The 22325-nt window shown below is 37.7% G+C and overlaps 1 protein-coding gene across 1 annotated transcript in view; it reads left to right on the plus strand.

The window, feature by feature from the left end:
- The window catches only part of NALCN (sodium leak channel, non-selective), a 222705-nt gene that overhangs the window by 40144 nt on the left and 160236 nt on the right, over positions 1-22325 (plus strand). Inside the window, 4 exon segments of the mRNA XM_015818011.1 lie at positions 12927-13010; positions 15366-15505; positions 16145-16273; positions 19583-19737. Of these exon segments, the coding sequence (XP_015673497.1) occupies positions 12927-13010; positions 15366-15505; positions 16145-16273; positions 19583-19737 (508 nt within the window).

The raw sequence follows: 22325 nt of genomic DNA on the forward strand, positions 1-22325 counted from the left end.
TTAATTTATTCAACATTTATCTCGCCTTTCTGTTCAAATCTTGACATATTGACATTTCCTGTGCAGCTGTATTGGGGGGAGCTCTGTATTGGAACACTCCAATCTATAGATGGACAATCATTCACAACCCTTTGTAATTTCATGAACTGTATACAGATGTATTACATATAATTAACCACATGATTGGCAATATGATGTGTTGGAATAAATTTGTGGATTTTTGACTTTAGATCCTTAGCTAATGGAAACTATACTTGTTCCTCTTCAGGTGATTTTTTTTTTTAATTTAAAAATGCAAGCTTCTAATGCAGAGGAAGATGAATAAGCTTGCAGCTGTTTGTTTGTTCCTAATCAACTGAATGAAGTTTTTTCTTAACTTTCCCTCCTGGATGAAAATTGGAGGAGTGAATCCTTAGTTGCCCAACTCCAAACCCTCAGGCAATATTTATAAATATGACACCTTATGGCACTAGGAATGCTCTTATTTCGATCACGTGCAAGGAAAATAGCAGGATTGTTTTACTGTGCATATTTGAGAAGGGAAAGAATATTTGCAAAGGATGTGTGTTTTCCCTGTTCTTTGACATCATAGGAGAACATATATTTCTGGGGAAATAAAAAAATGATAGCACCTTATTTAGTACTATTCAAAACACTTTTTGGAACCAAGAGAGTTCCATAAGTAGTATGGAACAGAATAGTATAAAACAGTATTTCTCAATCCCAGCAGCTTTATAATGAATTTACTTCAACTCCCAGAATTCCTCAGCTAGCCTTGGTGACTGGAGAATTCTGGGCGTTGACATCCGTACATTTAAATGTTGCTGAGATTGAGAAACATTGACCTAAACCCAAAAACAAATCTGCTTGAGCCCTGATGACTGACCAAGGAAATGTGCTCTCCAGGGTAAACCTGGAGCATAATCTGGCCCTGTCTGTCTCCCTTCATATTGTTGGGCTGCAACTCTCATCATTTCTCAGCATTAGCTAGCACTAATAGGAGTTGAAATTTGGCAACATCATCCAAGTCTTGATTTGGCTAGACAAACTTCTTGAAATTCGAAAAGAACAAGAATTAAACAAATTTGTCTTCTTAAGTGCACTGTAACTAATTTCAACCTGGATTAGAAAGACCACAGTGTTTCATTTCATAGGTTGAGAACCTAACAAAAGTATTATTGAAGGGAGGTTGAGCATCTGTAGAACCAGATATATCATGGCATGAGATTCACTCAAAACATTGATAGACTACACTGCTACTGTACAAAGCTCATGAATGGAGGTAATCTCCTTTTTTCTGTAGATGGAGTTGGGAAAAGGTTGGAGGTTAACCACACCACAGCCATTTCAGATGTTCAAGGTAAGATGGAAGAAATTCACCTTGCTTGGGGATAGTTCCCTTATCAAAGGTAAAAAACCAGAAAATGCTTGCCTGTCCAAGCTGAAAATGAATTGCATACATAAGGTTATAGAGGCTAAAGTGGATCATATGTTATTGCATAATTTCTGTGCTGTGAACAGTAATCGCACTAAGCTCTTTCATCTTCATATATGGCTGTAATGTCTTTTCCATGGATACTGAAAGTTGGCAGTAGTTCTCTTGCAAAGGACATATGCATAATTTCATGTTCCATTTTCAAGACATTTCTGCTCTGATTTTTTTCAATCTATTTGAAGTCATAATTGCTTAGGAATTATTTTTTTAATAGATTCCGTGGTGTGTATAAAATGTTGCATGTACAATGTTTCACTAGGGACTGACTGCCATCACAGATTTATTTGATAATGTGGGCTGTATTATTCTGCACTCACAAACATTATCTCCATTTACATTGGATATCAATAAATCCAAAATCAGTATCCATAATTTTGATATCATTTGCTTAGTTTGAGCATTTGTTTCTCTTCCAAGTTTCTAATTTGAAATGGAGGACTGGAGGGAGGGTGTATGTTGTTTTGATGATAGAGGAGTATGCATTGCTCAAACAGTTCAATTTTGCATGAAAACATGATTCTTCACTCAAAACATAATGGATAGATAGTGAAGGGCTTAGTGAAATTAAATGGAGAACAGATTGGGGTGAAATGACAATTGTGTAAGGGGGGCATAAAACAGGAGAAGAGTTACATTTTATGAGTCTCACCCATTCCCACATTTATGTTTTTTTCAACCCTAGATAATAAATTGTCGCGCTTTACAGACTGAAACCAAATGTTTAAGAAAAATACAAAATTAATGGTAAAACTGAAGTATGCAACAGATTCTGGATTTCATCGTGAACTAAGTATAAGCAAACAATGCAGATGTTGCTTTTGCTATATGCCATTCATTATTTCAGTTATCTTTTGTTAACAACCTTTCCAGGATTCAGTTGTATAAGTTTAAATTGTTGATGATGGTAATGCTAGTTATGTTACTGTGAAGTACGGGGGACAGGATAAGGCTTTTAAAAATCTGTTACTGAATGCCATTGAGGACTTCAATGCTACAATCCCTGCTATACTGCATGAATAATGAAGACTGTTATTATTCATGGATTCCCTGTGCCATGAAGACTCCATAAAACATGGACAAATCAGGTGGGACAATATCATGGACACCAATGTGCCATCCTTTTATACAGACAGCATCATTTTATTTTGGATATAGCTTGTTCCCTTGGCACAGAAATCCTGTATCTAAGGAATTCGGCATCAGGGAAAAGGAGACATCACTCTTTATTAAACCAGCACTGACAAGAGATTTAACTCTGCTGAAAGCTTCCACTACATCAGGAGCCTGGTGCATGATAAAAAAAATGAGTGTTGTGAAAAATGCACTGAAAATATTTTATATTATGTTTACTAGTAAAGTGCAATTCCAATGAATTTGGGATGCCTTCCAGCTTCACCCATTTTTGTGGAAATGTAATTCCTGCATTTTCTGATGTAAGAAAATTGCATATGTGTAAGAAATGATATGATATGAAAAATACCATAATACTCACCTAGTATTACTTAAAATTAATTACTTTTGTGGTTGACTTCAGCCTCAAGGTGACAAAGAATGCAGCCACATTCAAAGAAAAAGAAATGGGGCAACTTCAAGTAAAGATACAAGCGATCTTTATACATATAGGTTTATATCAGACTTATTGATCTAGAGATGACATGTCAAAATTATTGGCCAGCACTGTTTTTTGGACGCAAAAACTAAACCATGATTTACCAATAGAAATTAACACAGTAATCACACAGATTAACCAGCATGTCAGACTTTTTCCTCTGCATGCAAGTATTAAATTTGAAATCCTTGGCCTGCTTTTATTTTAGCACAGAATTATCATGCCCTGTCAACTCCCGTTTTCCCTCTTGATCACACAACATTGACTTCAACCCGTGAGCATGATTTTAAATTGTCATTTGCTCTATCACAATATCAGTAGTCTTCAATCAAGACTATTCTACTAAAATTGCAACGTATGCTAAATCTATAACATTTTACCAACCATAAGAAGCCGTGGTGGCAAGTGGTTAGAATGCAGTATTACAGGCTAATTCAGCTCACTGCCAGGAATTCAATCCTCACCAGCTAAAGGTTGGCTGAGCCTTCCATCCTTCAGAAGTTGGTAAACTGAGGCCCAGACTGTTGGGGGCAATATGCTGACTCTTAGAGAGGTCTATAAAGCACTATGAAGCTGTATATAAGTCTAAGTGCTATTGCTATTATTTTGCAAATGAGTTCAACTGACCTGTTGTGACTACAAACAGTGGTATGTTTGGGGAGTACTGAATGGGGTGGGCATATCCCCACTCCTTTGGCAAATTAGCCAACCTCCATTGCCACCATTTCTCCCCCAGCAGTTTATTAGCACTATATTTGCAGAATTTCTTCTCTAACTCTTACTTCCCACCCTTCCTATTTTTGGAAAAAGCTTATTTCCAGGCTTCCAAGAAAAGAGGATAGGAAAGGAAATTCTTGCTATTTGGAGAAGAACAGGGATATATCTAACAATATCTGCATTGGCACTAGTCAAGGAGATCCTTGCCTTTAGATAAAGCATTCCTTGGACTGTCCTGGAAATAATAAGGGATGTTGATCTAGTTTTTTGTTGTTTATTTGCCAGTTTCCCATTTTGATCAGCCTCACCACCTTCTACTGCCCAGCAGCTAGTCAGTTTCAGTTATACTCTATAGCAGTGATGACGAACCTTTTGGCGACCGAGTGCCCAAACTGCAACCCAAAACCCACTTATTTATTGCCGGGTGCCAGATGGGCGTAGCCCACTGGATGGGCATGGCTGTGGTGGTCATGGCAGATTGGGTGGGAGTGGCCTGGGTGGGAGTGGCCAAGGTAGGCGTGATCACCTCGATGTTGCTCGTGGGAAGGGACGCCTGTGGGGGCTGGGCAAGGTTGGGGGAGATCCAGGGGATCTCTGCCATGTGGGGCAGTGGGCAGGAACCTCGTCCTGTGGAGTGAGGCGAGGCAAGGCGAGGCAGGGTGGGGGTGTCATTGTCACAGGGAAAGGTGAGGCAGGGGCAGGGCGGCTGCTTCCTGACACCATCGACCTCTGCACACAGAGGCCAGCGAGTGCATGGGTGCTGGGATGCATCCGGCCATGTGGGACCTCGGCGAGTTAGCGAGCGGCTGGTTGAAGAGGGATGGTTGCCATCTCCAGGGCATGGCCTGTGTGCCCACAGAGAGGGCTCTGAGTGCCGCCTCTGGCACGCGTGCCATAGGTTCACCACCAATGCTCTATAGGATTTAGCTGGCTGCCCAGTGAGGGCAGGATCTGCCTCCTTTCTCTCTGGATATTTGTGACCTGTTGTGTTCCCATTGACCTGTTGTGTTTCACATTCTTTTGAACTTGTGAGATGGTAAAATGGGGTTTGGGAAGAAGGATAAACCAACTACCTACAGAAGCCCACATAGAAATTGTGGAATTGTGCAATAATATCTGGGTCATTCATTGTACCTGCTTTGTCCCAGTGGTGGATACACCAAGGAAGGAAATGATAGCATAGAAGGGAAATGGCCAGATCACTCCCTTTCAATGAGTGAACAACCACTAATTGCTGACAGATATGGAATCATAAATAAACTCAGTGAGAAGCCAGAGAGAGAACTTGCCTGAAGAATGCAGAACTAAAAAAAAAAAAAAAGTAAGGTGAGAAAACATCCTATAGATGGCAGCTGGAAATTATTGTGTTTGAAGTATCGTGGGCTTGTTCTATTTGTAGTACCTTCTAGCTTAATAGAAAAAAATATATATTGATGTTAAACAAATTTTATTTAACTTGTCTGTAACCACAATGGCTGGAAGAAGCACACTTTACTTTGAAAAAATCCTGACATTTACTTAGACAGACAGAACTTTATTTTGGTTATTGACCAATAAAAATACCATTAATAAAATGAACATAAAACTATCCCCTAACAGCAAGAACTATTAGCAATCATTTGTGGGGGAAGCTTATACATAATGTAGCAAAAGTACCTTGACAGACTTGAACACTGTGTTCTATCTAACAAAATTCAATAGTAAAGAAAGTAAAGTTCTACATGTAGGACATGTAGCTGCCAAAAATGCTAACCGAGTCCTAGGCTGCATTAAGAGAGGTATAGGATTAAGATCATGTGAAGTGTTAATAGCACTTTATAATGCCTTGGTAAGACCACACTTGGAATATCGCATCCAGTTTTGGTCACCACAATATAAAAAAAAAATGTTTAGACTCTAAAAAGAGTGCAGAGAAGAGCAACCAAAATGATTAGGGGACTGGAGGCTAAAACATACGAAGAACAATTGTAGGAATTGGGTATGTCTAGTCTAGTGAAAAGAAGGATTAGGGGTGACATGATGGCAGTGTTCCAATATCTAAGGCGCTGCCACAAAGACGAGGCTGCCACAAAGATGAGGGGGGTCAACCTATTGACCCCCGAAGGCAGGACAAGAAGCAATGGATGGAAACTAATCAAGGAGAGAGGCAACCTAGAACTAAGGAGAAATTAATCAATGGAACAACCTGCCTCCAGAAATTGTGAATGCTCCAATACTGGAAGTTTTTAAGAAGAGATTGGACAACCATTTGTCTAATTTGCAAGAAACAGTAAGAATATTAAACCAATTTCAAGACATTATTCCATACCCTATGCTGAACAATCAGATGACTTTCTTGATTTGACTTAGAGTAGTCTGAATCCAGCTTTGAAGCTTAATGCTATATGTGTGCTAAATAACTCTAACTTGTGTAACCAATCATTAAGATTTTTGGGTCATTATAATGTGTGAACTGGCCAGGCTATTTCAGAACCATTAACTATAGTTTACTTGTTTTGATGAAATATCAACCTACAGTCATTGAAATTTCTGCTTGCACAAAAGGAAAAATGAAGCATTTCTATCTCGACTTATTAAAAAAGACATGACAATCTAATCACTGCCTATATGAAATTGCTTTGGTTTGTTTCTTATTTCTCTTGTTAGTTAGGGAAAAGATTGCTGAACTAAGCCAAAGCCAATAAAAGAGGTCCCAGCATGATGTGTGAACCTGCCATTTTCTTAATCAACTTGTCCATGGATTCATCGATATTAACTAGACAATTAAAGGCTTTAAAGAGTCTTACAACATTAAACCAAATCCATAATTGCAGCTGTTGTATTATCTGGTTATATAGTGAGTCATCTGGTTTTGACATTGTGGTTGTTGGCCTACTTCCCGGTAAGGCAAGAATGTTCCCAGGAGGAAAAACAAGCCATCAATATCTGGGTATTTCCCCCCCCCCATCCTCCTGCTAACAAAGTGTCAGATATTGAATAAGTTAATAGAACGTAACTCTATTTAAAACATTTCTAAGGAATAATGCTATGAAATTACAAAAATGTTTTTTTCCCAAAGTTCTCCACATAACAGAAAGAATAGCTCTGGAACCACAGTTTCATTATCTGCTCCTTATCAATATTCAGAGTATGTGTAACAAATATGCATATGGGAGGGATGTAACATCATGACAAGCTGTAAGTATTCATGGATAACTCAAAAGGCCCTTATGTATATAAATAAATGCACAGATGCTCACTTCAGAAATTTCAATTAATGTGCCTAGATCAGGAAGTGAACATGCGCCTTAGGCTCCTGCTCATTGTATCTGTTGCCTATTCAGCGTCAATGGAATGAACTAAAGGCTGCATCTTTCAGTACATCTAAGAAATGAGACACACTGCTTATCAGATGCACTGTTTATTGCACAGAATTAGATTAATTGGGATCATCAGGTTTCAGTAGCAGGACAGAAACAGGATTATCATTATCCATACTGCAGAGGTCCAGAACACTAGAAGGTGAGGCTCTGTACCTTTTGCTGACATCTAGTGCTGCTCTGAACAGAATATGCCATTTATTGTGAATAGAACATTCATATTTAAATGATGGGTTTCTGAACCATAATCTCTCTGGTGTTTATGCTGAAGCAATCAGGATATTTAAACATAAGTTTGCCTTTCACAACAGATGCTACAGTGTATATATTTTGTCATTTCAAACTATTAAGTTCTAAATGTCATTTTCTGCAAATTATTTTTAAGTGATCTCCAACAAACCAACAGCATTTCTGCACAAGTAATATACCAGTGTTAGAGAGGGGAGTGGCATGTATTGTATATAAGAAAAATAACTCCAAATAGATAGCTGCTGTTTACAATTCTTCCTTATCCCATTGTAGAATAATTATCTATAATCTAAATGCCAATAATATCAGTAATGCACTGTTGCAAATCCTGTCTATACTTATACTACCATTCTGTTGGCTTTACTCATGCGTGAAGAGTTCATGTTCTTGATGTTTTGATAGACTACAATTATTGATGATATAGCTAAAAATCATATGGATGAAATGAAATGAATTTTTATCAGACTTGGGCCAGACAAAGCAAAAAAATCAACATTTGAGAGATCCCAGAAAATGATGTTCAATGGTTCTTAGTATAAAGTCCTGTATCTATAAATATATTGCTGCAGGGTTTGATTTGATGGCAATGCATATGAAGGATCTAACTGCCTATTGAACATGAACATCAAACTAAAAATACCAGTGCAATTTTGATATACATTAACTGAAGCACTGCATCTGCAATATAGCAAGTAATTATTCTATTATATTCTACTCTGGATAGACCATGCTTTGTGTTTTGTACCCAGATTGGCGCATTTACGAATTTTAAAAGATCAAGGAAAAGCTGGAGCAATGTTAGAGGAAGAGTTAACCAGAGGGTGGGGCTCTGGAAAGAAAACATACAAGAAAAAGTTAAAAGTGTTAGGTTCATTATGTTTGCATAGGAGAAACTAACGAGCGACATTGTAGTGGTTAATTTGTTATTTAAGAAGGGGCAGCCAGCCCCTTTAACGAGAGCTGGTTTAGAGACTTTTCACTTTAGAGAACCAGTTTGGCTTAGTGGTTAAGGCACCAGGCTAGAAACCTGGAGGTTATGAGTTCAAGTTCCGTCTTAGCCATGAAAGCCAGTTGGGTGCCTTTGGGATAATCATTCTCTCACAGCCCACATTGTCTGGCTCAGGTGACAAGCCAGTGGGTCAATTCCTGTCACAACCCATAGAAGGGGGAAAAGCCGATCCTGCACTTGCAGGAAGATGCTAGAAAGAAAGAAAAAAAGGGGTAGGTTTGTTCTTAGTTGAAACAAAGAGTAGAGTAAGAAACAAGAGAATGAAGTTAAACGAGTTTTAGAATAAATGTTAGGAAACATTTCCTGTTGATAAGAGTTGTTAAGCAATAAATCATCCTATCAATGGATAATAGAAAAATGGTAGGAGATTAATGGGGGCAAATGATGATGCTTTTATTATTGCATCATATAAATCATGCAAGTTATATGCATGTGTCCAGCATAGTGATGACAATTTATAATTGTATCATTGGGACAATGGCAAAATAATAACATAGATTAACAATGTTAAATTGTAGCATATCATCCACATAATCCTATACTTTGTTCTACCTATGCCAATTTCCTTAATGTTTTCTAAAAAATATAATTTCATAACCTTATATTTATAGAAATAAATTAAATACAGAAACTGGGCTTTCCTGATGTTTATTATGACACATATTTTAAGAAGAAAACATGCTATTGTTAATCACTTATGAAGTAGGAATAGAATGAAATATGGTCTATCCAGAATATGAAAGTTGGAGGGAGTCAAAATTTATTTATCTGTGTCCTACCTTTATTATTTTTACAAATAATTCAAGGTTGCAAACAAATCCAACATACCTTCAGCCTTCTATTTTCCTTATAGCAGCAACCCTGTGAGGTTAGTTGGGCTGAAAGAGAGTGACTGGCCCAAGGTCACCCACCAGCTGGCTTTCATGGCAAAGCGGGACTTGAACGTGGTCATCCACTTTCTAACCTGGAGCCTTAACCACTGGACCATATTGACTCTCTTCATATTCATTTCAGAAACATCCAAAAAACCTTATCAAAAGCCTTTCCTGCATCCAAATATATTATGGCTGCTGGTTTTTATTAAACAACTACGACAAATCTAATGTCATCTACCTCTGAATAGTCTTATATAAATCCAGCCTGAGTTGAATATACAATAACTGAAAGAAAAAATAATTTATTGGCAGGGTTAGCATCCCTATAGATGTGTGAGATAGAACTATAATTAGGATTTGTAATAGGATCTGTGTCTTCCTTGGGAAGCATTAAGTCACATTCATACAACAGGATGTGATCTATAGATCTATTAGAACTTCAGCATAAATTCCAGGAAAACAGACGGTAAGAGCCCAGTATTTATTTTGTCAATCAATTGGTCCTTAGCAGATGCCAAACTCCTTAGTATTTCATAAGTTATAAGGGAATTGCCATAAGTAATAACATTAGAAACAGATGGCCAGAAAAAAGGGATATGCTATATCAGGCACAGACACACATCAAAATAAAAAAGTGATAAAATTGTATTCTCAACAATAGTCAAAGCATATTGCAAACATCCCTGCACACATTAATAAGGTGCTGTCATCATTGTTATTATGCAAAGCTAAGTGTGAGGAGGTTGAAGAATAAATCACAGCTACAAAAGAGAACACTATTTCTTTTCCTTATAGCATTTGAGATCAATATATAGAACAAACTGCATGATAGGATTGGAAGGCAGAACATAGAATATTTTCAGCCTTGTGAAGAAATTTCAGTCCTAAAACCCTAGAGAAGTGAGAGATTTTTCTGCTGTGGCCAGATCATCTTAAGATGTGTCGGATGTTGTTATAACAAGTATGGCAAGAAATCTGAAGAAATACTAAAGATCCCTCTGGTGAATCATAATTTTCAGTACACAAAACCCTATGTCTTGCACTTCTCTAGCATCTTCACTTGGAAAGAACAATATGGCTCTTAATTTTCTTTCCACTTAAGCACTGTATTTTCTCAGCTGATTTGATCAGTGGCTGAAATTTATCATCTATATCAGGGGTATCAAACTGCCGGCCCATGGGCCGGATGCATCATAGCAAAACCGGGCCCACCAAATTGCTGGCAGTGGCAAAAAAGTCACGATATGTGATGACCCAGGGCACGGCACAGAGACAAAACAGTCAACTGGCAGTTCAAACCGCTTTTTATTTGCTCCAATTTTCCCACGTTTCTGGCAAGCCGCAGAACAAAGTAAGACACACACACCTTCAGCAGCCTCTGGCTGCAAGTAGTTTCACAAGTTTTTAACTCTCCAGGCAGGGAAAGTGTGTGTGTGGAACGAGCCATCCTCCTTTGACTCACACACAGTTAGATTAGAAGAGTAATTTACTCAAGGCCACGTTGATAACAAGGAAAGAAAGATACATCCAAAATCTAAGGAGTCTGTGGAAATACAAGCTTGCCTGAGCAGTTTCAGAAGAGAAGTCAAAATTCAACTTGAGGTCTTTGAACACTAAATCAAGTTTGTCAGCCAGTCCAATGGTCAGAGTTCCAGGGTTTCCAAACAGAAATCACAACACAGGAGATCAGAGAATTGTTTCCAAGATCAGCAAAACTCCAAGCATTCAGCATTTGTTCCTGACAAATGCCCCTCCCCATAGCGGCTCCTTAAGTCTCAGTCTCCAAGTGTGCCTTGTGGAGAGGGGTGGGGCACTCTCCTCCCGAGTAGCTAGGCCTGCCTGCATTGTTCCCTCCTTTTCCCCACTCTCTGTGCTCTAGAATCAGGAGGAGGTGGCCCTTGCCCTTCATCCTGTCCCAATCCTGAAAGGTCCTGGCCTGCCTCAGCCTGCTCTTCCCCAGATTCCTCTGAAGCCACAGACACCCCTCCCTCGACCTCCATCAGCTCCAGTTCCAACTCATTTTCCTCAGCAGATACCACAACAGGTCAAGTGATGTTGCGAGCTTGACACCCCTGATCTATACAAAAAGGAAAGGCTGTAATAGGATGGGCCTTAGTATCGAACAGATTTTTTTTAAAAAAACCTGGCAGAACTCATTCATGTATTAAGGCTTCCATAAGAAAGCAGACTGATATTCTTGTCTTGAAATTCTAGAAATTGGAGCATTAAGACTCTGAGTTAAAGAATATTACTTAGGCCTGTGTAGCCTTCAATAATTCTGTTGTGGCCACATTTGTGTACTTCTTGTGATCTCTCAAATGACATCAGTAATACCTAAACTCATGCTCCCATGCTAACAGAATGATGAATAATTTTTATGTCCATATACATCTCTGTGAGTATGATTATAATGTCTTTCTCAGTAATTTCACAGCAGTTGTCACTTTGGGGAGAAGAAAGCAATTGAGGGGTTTTTTTTTGTTTTTTGTTTTGTCAACAAGCCATCTTAGGTTTCTATCTCCAATACAGGTAGCAGTAATTAGATATTAGGATAATAATGCTGCTGGGGGATTACTCTTTACCTGTCTCTAGCGTCCTCTTGGATATAAGTCTGCAAAACATAATACTGTACAGAAATAATTATTGACTGCGTCTACTTTTGAATTAAATACAGTTACATGCTAAAAAGCTTGGGCTGAATTTATATATCCTTATTTAAAGCAAATATAGACATTAATATAATAATTATGCATGTTATAACTTTACTCATTTTAATGATATGTGGAGCAATGTATGAATGAGTTTAAATTCTGAGCTTAAAGGTACATTCAAAGACCTGCCTAAGAAAGAGAATTCCATAGCATATCATTTTTCAGTTTGCTACAGCTGCAAATCATTAGAGCCTTTTCTTGGTCAGCAAAAAAAAATATGAAAGGATCAAGATGCATCTGCAAACAGTGCATGTAACTAATACATCACTGATATCCCAGGTTCAACCTAAAAGTTAACAAGTCAAGGAAAAAAAAGTTTTAAAATATCCACAAATAGCAAAATCAGTTACTATATAAAAACAATTTGTATGTTGGGTTACATTTGGGAAAAACAGTCTTCCTGTGTTTAATTTATCTAATTCACTTCTCCTATTCCAGATGCATTGCTTACAAACTTAGTACAGAAATAAAAGAGGTGCTTTTAAATACTTGGCACTGACATTTGTGCCAAATAGTTGCATGGTATTTTCAGCAGCTGTCAGACTAAAGCACCTATGAGGTCAATGGAGGATGTTTTCTAAGTTGCACATTATAAGCAAAGGATTCTTCTAAGACACTAAACCTATTTCACTCTTTTCAGGATATTTATTTGTATGTAAATATAAATATTTATTTATTGCAGCATTCTCTAATTTAGCGTTGCCCTCTTGAGCCATTGAGTTAATAATTGCTGCACAGCTAAAGATATCATTTTGGAGAAAGTTATTGTTTTGAATCAGTACCTATTGCCACAAATCTCAAAAAAACATTGTTTTTTAATGCTGTCCGATCACTTCTGTTTAATTATGATTATAAAATAACAATGAAAACACAATATGATCCAATTTAATTTTTTTCCGTAGGGGGATAGCTCCTATGTGAAGGACCGCTGGTGTGTATTTGATGGATTCATGGTATTTTGTCTGTGGGTGTCCTTAGTTTTACAGGTAATTCTATTTCATTATAATAAGGTCATCTCTGCCCAAGTACTGAGTATTGAGTTTAATTTAAAAATCCTCTGATTGGCTCTCCTCTTTAAGCAGACTCAAGAAGTGTCTGAAACTTGTAATTGAATGCCACAGAGTGTACCTAACAGGATCTATTTTATTGTTCCTTTTATTATTAAACTTGTATGTTGCCTGACTCCCAATGTCTCTGAGAGGTTCACAACAATCCAAACAAAGAAATTACATTAAATCCAATTAAAAAGAAGAAAAGATGATAAAAATGACAAAAATTACAGACTGAATGGAATGAAGTTAGGAGTCCTAATCTCCCACACTAGGTCTTCAGCCACTCTTCTGGACAAGAAAAGAGTGGAGGATGTTCAGAGCTCAGGGGGAACCTATTTCTGGAGGTTTCCCTGATGATCAACCTTTGAAATAAACATCTTCTTGATACTGTACATCAGCATCTCCTCTCTCTCTCTCTCTCTCTCTCTCTCTCTCTGTGTGTGTGTGTGTGTGTGTGTGTGTGTGTGTGTCTGTGTGTGTGTCTGTGTGTGTGTCTGTGTGTGTGTGTGTGTGAGAGAGAGAGAGAGAGAGAGAGAGAGATCTCCCTGAATTGGGGAGTGAATAAGAAAAAAACAGGCAAATTCTCACTTTCTTTGCTGACTTAAACTTGCCTACTTATCAGGAGGATTGCCAATGACCAAAATATAACCAAAATGCAGCATTTGTTACAAAATTAAGCAGAAATATTAGATACCTTTAAAAAGTCAAAGTAAGACTTTTCAAGCAAAATAAAAAGCATCTAATTCTCACCAGATTACTCTAAAACATGTTTTAACTTACTTATAAATTCAAATAAAGGTCCCAGAAAACAATGACATGTCATAGAAATCCTCACCCGGTCATGATCATCACTTTGAACATATTCGGAACCAAATTGGCCACTTAAGAACCATGGTGGCACAGTGGTTAGAATGCAGTACTGCAGACTAATTCTGCTGACTGCTGCTGTCAGCAGTTTGGCAGTTCGAATCTCACAGGCTCAAGGTTGACTCAGCTGTCCATCCTTCCGAGGATAATAAAATGAGGACCTAGAATGTTGGGGGCAATATGCTGACTCTGTGAACTACTTAGACAAAGCTGTAAAGCACTGTGGAGTGGTATATAAGTCTAAGTGCTATTGCTATTGGTAATGTAGCTCAAAAAGCAGAAGTGCTACATGGACATGTTCATCACTGTTCACACTACTGCATTCTGGAACAGTTGAAGCTTCTGGATGGCTTTTAAGGACAACCCCATGTAGAGCGTCTTACAGTAATTAAGCTGCGAGGTGCCCACGCTGTGAGTGACTATCTGAAGAGCCATTTGATCTAGGAGAAGCATAACTGGTACAGCATATGAAGAGGTGCAAAGCCAACTTTGGCACCTGGTCTTTCTAGAACAAAATACTGCTTTTCATTCCCCATCTCCTTTCACTACAGTACTGCAGCCTATTAGAGTGAAATCAGTTGGGCAATCAAGCTACTGCTAAACTAAAATGTAATGCTGTTTTTAAAACAACTTAGATCCGTGTTAATTACCTAACATTTTGAGATATGTACCAATTACCGTATATAAATTGTGTACTTTTGAGTACTCTTGCTTGGACACTATCTTAACTAAACAAAACTAAAAGAGAAAAGTTCTACTATTAGTCCGCATAAGACTTTCAAATAAAAAATTCTTATCAGACAAAACCTTACATGGTTCAAAAAAAAAAAGATTTATCTGTATATAAGTGTATACAACTAACAAAATGCTCCTATCAGAATAATTGATAACATAACAATATGTTATGCAGTACACTTTGCATTCCAAATTTAAATGACTCATTCTCTTGTTAGTGTTTTAAAAGAAATTGAATTTTAGGTATTGCACTAGAGCTTGTTACCATTATTTGATCTGGCAGCCTAACATAGCTTGCTTTCCACGTGGAGCTCTTCCTCTTCAGTTTAGCCTGGAGCAATTCTATCATGTGAGCATCGTATATCAGCAATGACATCCTGTACTTTCTATTTGACTACTCCAGTGCACCAGTGTGAAATTGTTTTAGATCAATATATTCAAGATTCCTTCATATTGTCGAATGAGATCAATGATGTTTGAGCCTGCAGGATAATCAGTTGCAAAGGCAACTGTTAAAAAGCATGGAAATCCTAAATTTAGCAAAACCAACCACTGAAAGATAACAGTGGAAGTATGTTGTTCCTGGAAATTATAGTGTTTTGCAGAAATAACCATTTAAAACTAGTAGAAGAAGACTGGCATGATTAGGAAATATCAAAGAGAAAAAAACATTCCTTTTCTTCCTAGGTTTTTGAAATTGCTGAGATAGTTGATCAAATGTCTCCTTGGGGCATGCTGAGGATCCCACGACCACTTATTATGATTCGAGCATTCCGAATTTATTTCCGCTTTGAATTACCAAGAACCAGGATAACCAACATTTTAAAGTAAGTCTGTTCTTTGCCTTTGATTTTATAGTGTAGCTTTGGTAGCTTTTTAGCCACAGCTGTATAAAAGTATATTGTGAGTGAGAGACTTGCATTCAATTTCCTATTCTCCCATATCTCTTTCCTTACTTTATTTATCTTTGCAATATGGATGAATAATTGGGGAGCTTCCAGACTTATGCAAACCCCCTGCCCTTTGAGAAGGAAAACCAAGCATTTTAAAAAATTGCCAAAGGCCCGATTGGTTTCGCAGCATAGTGTATATCATCAGTTCTGTGGGGTTTCAATAAATATCCTAGTTTACAATAGTCATAGCTACTAATTCCTTGGACACATTTTTTTATTTACATACTTAAGATTTTAAAAATAATGTAGGGAGGTACACATTTGAGAGTATACAAATTGTTCTAAATTAGAGTCCAGTGTAGTTCAACACCTGAATTCAGTGCAGTATTTAGAGCGAAAAAATACCATTTTTATCTCATTCTCACTTGATAAAATGGGTGATTAATCTACAGCTGCAAAGCCTTTTCTGATGGATTTGAAATCTTGGAAACTTTGTCCTACTTTTTTTTAATTGTATATACATTTAATGCATATCACATTCATTCTCATTTCCTTTCCTTTTTTTTAAACTAGGCGTTCAGGTGAACAAATTTGGAGTGTTTCCATTTTCCTTCTGTTCTTTCTGCTTCTGTATGGAATTTTGGGGGTCCAGATGTTTGGACCTTTCACATATCATTGTGTAACAAATGATACAAAACCAGGGTAAGTCTCAATCAGGATTTTTCTGTGTGTCTCCCTTAATCTTTCTTTCTAAAGGATTGTTCCCTGCCTTATTTTGCATTTGATATTGGTCTTGATGATGAGACCTTGAAATGTGAAAGTATTTTAGTGAAATTTGGTACTTTAGCAACTCACAGTTTTAAAGAACTTTTGCAGCTATATGATCCTCTAATGGGGAACTTGGGACCAACAAGTTCTAATTTCCCATGAAACATAGTTGTCAGATTGCTGTAAGCATGTACAACAGTGTCTGACAGTGTTGTTGTTAGGTTTCTAGGGCTCTTAGGAAATGTATTCTGCGTGAATAATTTTATCAAAGACAATGTTGTAGTCAGATAGAAGGCAGTTGTGGTGCAATTCCTAGAAAATTTGTATAAAATGAGAAAGGGGTCAATTAAATTAGGAAGGATTAGCACAGAAACAAAAACATTAACAATATTCTTAATTTTAGTGAACTACACCTTACATATTAAATGCAGCTGTTTTTAATAATGTTTTTAAGTACTGCTAATAGAAGATGTTATTCTTCTTTTTGATATTTGTATTTCTTTAGCATTTTATTGTACTTTACTGTTTGAAACTTGAAAACAGTCTGAAATATCTCTTATGAAATATTCTGTTAAGAAAATAGTGTATACATTATCTGAAATGAATAAATGGGTGATACATACAAATAGTCCTTGACTTACAACCATTCCTTTATTGACCATTCAAAGCTATAATGGCACTGGGGAATAATGACTTACAACCAGTCCTCATGCTTACAATCATCACAGCATCCCCACAGTCACGTGCTCAAAATTTGTGCAGTTGGCAATGATGTGTATTTACAATGGTTGCAGCATTCCAGGATCATGTGATCACCATTACCAATCTTCCCAGCTGGCTTCTGACAAGCAAAATCAATGGGAGAAGCCAGATTTGCTTAATGACCATGTGATTCAGTTAAGAACTACAGTGATTCACTTAAAAACTGTGGCAAAATCTGGCATGAGTCACTTGCTTAGCAACAGAAATTCTGGTTTCAGTTGTGGCTGTAAGTTGAGGGCTATCTGTATGAAAGTTCACACTGTTTGGTTCCGCTTCTATAGTTTTGACTCCAAGTCAGCAATTCTTTCCCTTGGATTTCCCAAGTGTAGCAAGATGCTTGCAGTGGTGAAATGTTCAGTGTTAAAACAAACATAAATAGGTTACCTTTACTATTTAATTTTTTTTTATTTTTCCAAACTCTCCCCCATACATATACCGTGATATTTATCAGAATTTAACATACATTCTTTTTACATTCTTATATATAAGATATTTTTAATAAAATGAAATAAATACATACACATGACTTTTGGTGTTGCTTGCCCATTTCCCCTTTCACTGTATCCACACTCCTTCTTCTCTACCTTCTTTCTCCCTTTCTTCTCTTTCTTCCCTACTTCCCTCTTCTTCCTCTCCTCTCCTCTTTCCTTCACCACTCTCCTCCCCTTTCTCCCCACTTCTCCTCTTCTCCTCCAACCTTCCTACTTCCTTCCCCCCTCCTTTACTCTTCCTCTCCTTTCTTCCCTCTCATCCCTCTTCAGATACAATTCAGGGGTAATGTCCGAGCAATTCCTCTCTCCAAATTTCCCTATCTGTATTAAGGTAACCTATTTATCCGATAGACAGATAAATAGGTTACCTTATTTACATACATTTAAGTGTACGTTTTCCTAAGTTCAGCACAATTGAACCCCTTGTTTTATAACAAGGTTTTCAAAAGCAAACATAGAACTAAGTGCTACATTTTCTGTGATGCTTCTCTTAATTTTACCTCATTTTTGTTTTTAGGCTGCTTCCTTTCCCTCAAGAGAATTCTAAGTCTTGCCAGCCAATATTCATACTCATCCTCTTGCTTTATCACTAGGCTCACTACATTTCTTCTGAGGCATTTGTCTGTCTGTCTGCATCACACTGTTGTCTCTCTGGCTCCCCTTCTCACTTTCTAATACACAACATTTTCTTGCTGTTTTGAGGGCTTCACCATGATTTATTTTTATTTGCTGCTTGCTTGTTCATATTTGTTTATTTGTGAAAGAGCAATGCACATCAAGGAAGAAAGACTTTTAAAAGTAGCATGTTAATGTATTCAGTGACTATTGCCAGAGCGAGCTGGACTTCTGGTTTTCGATATTGGTTCCTTTATCAGATCCATATTGATGGGATTTCAGCTCCAGCATTAATAAGGAACGTAATTCCCATATGCTTACTGGATCGTAGCCATAACTGTGATATTCACTTGGGGTAAAATAGCTTCCCCCCCATTATAACATGATACGCATTTTGCTAAAGGGAACATATTAGGCTCTTTTCCTTTGTTTTATTTTCACAATAAACTGGGAGCAAATGGCTGTGTCAAGATGGCCCATGAATTTCATTGCAAATAGGAATTTGAATTGGGGTCACTAAAGTCTCAATCCAACACTATTCCAGCTTTCCCTAATTTGGTGCCCTGCAAAAGGAATGGAACAAGCACTTCCCAAATTCCTACTGTTCTTTTTACCTGCTGTTCTTTCCCTTAAGTATTTAAAAACAGGCCTATATTATTTTCTACAGCCCACATATTAAACAAAGAATGAGATTACAATAAATGATGGCCAAGGCATTTCAGTTCTGTAAGATCTCATTTTATTCTGTAGTCTTCCGTCATAGTCTTAAGTGAATCCACCTAAATCTAATATTTTCTCAAGGCTGATTAATTCTCTAGTCCAATTGCTCTTAGTTCCTCAGATGGAGAAGAAAAATAAATAGGATTATCCCAAAATAATGATTTACAGATAGAGGGTATCTTTCAAGTAAATTACTTATCCCTTTTTGGCATTTGAATGTATACATAACTTATATTACTTGGGTTTTTTCCCCCTTTAGTGGATTGCCCTATAGTAGATCTCAGTTTGCTGAGGACTAAATCCTTCTGATCATTTCAGATCTTTTTTCCATTCTCTTGCGCTATTATTCCATTTAAAGATGATGTGTGAATTTGATGAAGAGCGTTAATATTGTTCTCGGTTCCCAGAAGATCATAAAGCCTTTCAGTTGATAACTCTGTCACTATCCATTATTCTGCAGTTATACCCTGGCACCTAATTTTTATACAAAACTATTGTTTCTATGCAGGCAATGATTTGGATATTCAAGGAAGTAAAGGTGAAAGCTAACCAGATAGTGTTTCCCTTTCTTTGCACACTGCAGAAAGAACAAGATTGCATATTTTACCCAGATAGCATTCAATTTGACTAACTGATTTCCTTGTCATCCCAACAGAAACATAACCTGGAACAATTTGGCAATCCCAGACACACATTGTTCAAAAGCATCAGAAGAAGGCTACCAGTGTCCACCAGGATTTGAGTGTTTGGACCTTGAAGAATTGGGGTTAAGCAGGCAGGAGCTGGGCTACAGTGGTTTTAATGAAATAGGTATGTCTATCTGATTACTATCTATTTCCAATGCCTATTTGAAAATGCTTATGAAGTTTGTAGAAGAAATTCTGAGTAGATGGGGTGTTGAAGGAGCATAAATTTGGTATTTCCCCCCCTCTGGCATATTTTTCCTCATTATTCAAAATGAAAATTGATTATTGGATACATAGTTAAGTCTATACAATTCAACTCTAATTTCCAAATTCCAGGTGATCTTAGTGGTAGAAAGTTTTCATTGATGTTACCTTCTCGCAAAGTGAAGCAACTGCAGCTATAGAGTGCAGCACTGTCCAGGAATGGAAAACATAGGTTGTTGATTCTTAATCATTTCCCTCCCTTCTATGAAGGTGACAAAAGATATTCTAAGTGACTGCAATATTCTATTGCAGTTTCGAGATGTCATGTCTAGTTTAGCCCTTAAAATATATTCTAGTGGCACTGTCGTGAGCATTAAAGTTAATACATTAACATTTTCCTTAAAAACACAGCAGAAATTGATGGACAGAAAGCAACATACATGAGTAGAAAATACAAGTACTATCCCCGATGAAGTGGGATCACATTACAGAGATAGCGGCCAATCTTATTTTTGACCCGTGTAAATCAGAACTGATAGATTTGATTGAGATTCAATATTTAAAGATGGTATGATTTGATATGAGTTTTTGATTTGAGATGTGAGGGTAAATTTATTCATTTCAGCTGTTAGAGCTTTGAGCTTCAATTAAAAAATGTGTCCATAAGTTATGAGGAAAATTCAAAGCCCCTAAAGGTACACCTTATTTTACTAGAGTACAATGAAAATCTCAAGGATTGTAAATTGTCTAGAATAAATTAATGCTGTCAGGCTTCAACTACATCCCACAATAATTTTAAGATGTTCTCCCTGTAGCTTTCTGAAGGCAGAGATAGCAAAGATGAAGAAATGACTGTATCATTCCGTGTCCAAATTGTCTAGCAAATAGCCTATGCAGATGTTGGCTGGACCAATGAATATATCGGATTCCAGTTTAAAAATACAATCTTTCAAAAACTTTTCTTTAGTTTTCCACTTGCTTTTCTGAATTACTCTGAAGAATGTTAATTGACTTGTCCTTGTAAGATGTTGTACTTTGTTGATTACTGATCTCTGACTTTTCTTATATACTGGGGCTTGGCATAGCTACTTGGCAAAGCTATTTGTAGGTGGCAGGTAGGAGCTCTCAGTTTGGCTTACTGACAAAACTTGGCCTTTTCTGGCCTAGATTTGGAAGACAAACAATTGATTTGTTTCCATGTGGATCTGTAGATTGTTGCCCCTGATTTCTAGGACTTTGGGGATGTCAGGAGAATTAATACAATTAGTTGACAAACTTGACGGCTCCTAGAAAACATTCACTCATCAGTGGCAGCAAGACTTGTGGCTGGAGTTGAGGCTTATTAGCAATATTCTTAGTTAATTAGTAGAGGCAGCTGAAGCAGATTAGTATAGTGAACTACAATGCCATAGAGCAGTGGTTCTCAACTTGTGGTCCGTGGACCTCTGGGAGGCAGCAAAGTCATCACAGGAAGTCCACAAAGGTTTGAAGAACTGTTACGATTTAAATCTTGAGTCAGGTTTTGGGAGTCCATGGCCATTTCCATGGCCACAAAAGGTATTTAAAGAGGGTCCATGGTGAAGAAAAGATTGAGAACCAATGCTGTAGAGCAGAGATCCCCAACCTTTTGGGCACTAGGGACCAGTTCTGTGGAGAAAGGTTTTTTCATGGACCAGAGAGTGTGTGATTTTGTGTGCTGCCTGCATCCCATGGATGGGGCCTTGCTTGTTTGTGCGGACTGGTTGCTGGCATGCCGCGGCCTGGTACTGGTCCACAGACTGGGGTTTGGGGACCCCTGCTGTAGAGCTAGAGCAGGTAGGTACAGTAAAAAAAGTTTGAATAGGAAAGAATAAACAAAATTTGTAGCTATGCCATTACACCTCTTAAACATTAAGGCCTTCAGCTCTTACAGAAAGAACTGATCAACTGGGAGCAGAGTTCCCAGTGGCATTGATAGGCTAACCTAGAAATATAGCTCTCAATTACTGTAGGACAGGCAAAGTGAAAGCTTGTGGCTGCCCAAGTCAAAAAAGTTGGCCTTTGGCTAGCTACTTATGTCAGAGCCCCTTATGTGGAAGTGAAGGTGCAGCACGATATGTTGTCTGTAATAATTCCAGCCAAAACAGTGGGAAAGCCATCTGAATGAATTTGCTGTTTCAAAGCAGGTCCCTGTTTCAGTTTCCAAATAAGCTTTAGTTGGGATTATCCAATCAAAGCTTCCCTTCAAGGCTTTCACAGCATTCGTCTCAGCTTCTCTAAGCCATTTCTCTGGAAGCAGTGGCGTTCCCAGTCTTCTCCTACATTCCATTCCTGCAATCTAGACACTGTCTTCCAAACTTCCTCCGCAGGAGACAGAATAAGCTGCTCACCTGCATATAGATGAGGGAAAAATTTATGCTGTTCTCCTTAGACCCAGTCTTGACAATTTCTCAGCTGTTCTTTCGGACTGTAGTGATCCTGATTCTCCCAGGAATCTGCGCAAGAGAAAGAAAAGCAAATGTCTATTTG

Source organism: Protobothrops mucrosquamatus, unplaced genomic scaffold (genome assembly GCF_001527695.2).
Source record: "Protobothrops mucrosquamatus isolate PMUCROS unplaced genomic scaffold, P.Mucros_1.0 scaffold664, whole genome shotgun sequence".
NCBI classification, from domain to species: Eukaryota; Metazoa; Chordata; class Lepidosauria; order Squamata; family Viperidae; genus Protobothrops; species Protobothrops mucrosquamatus.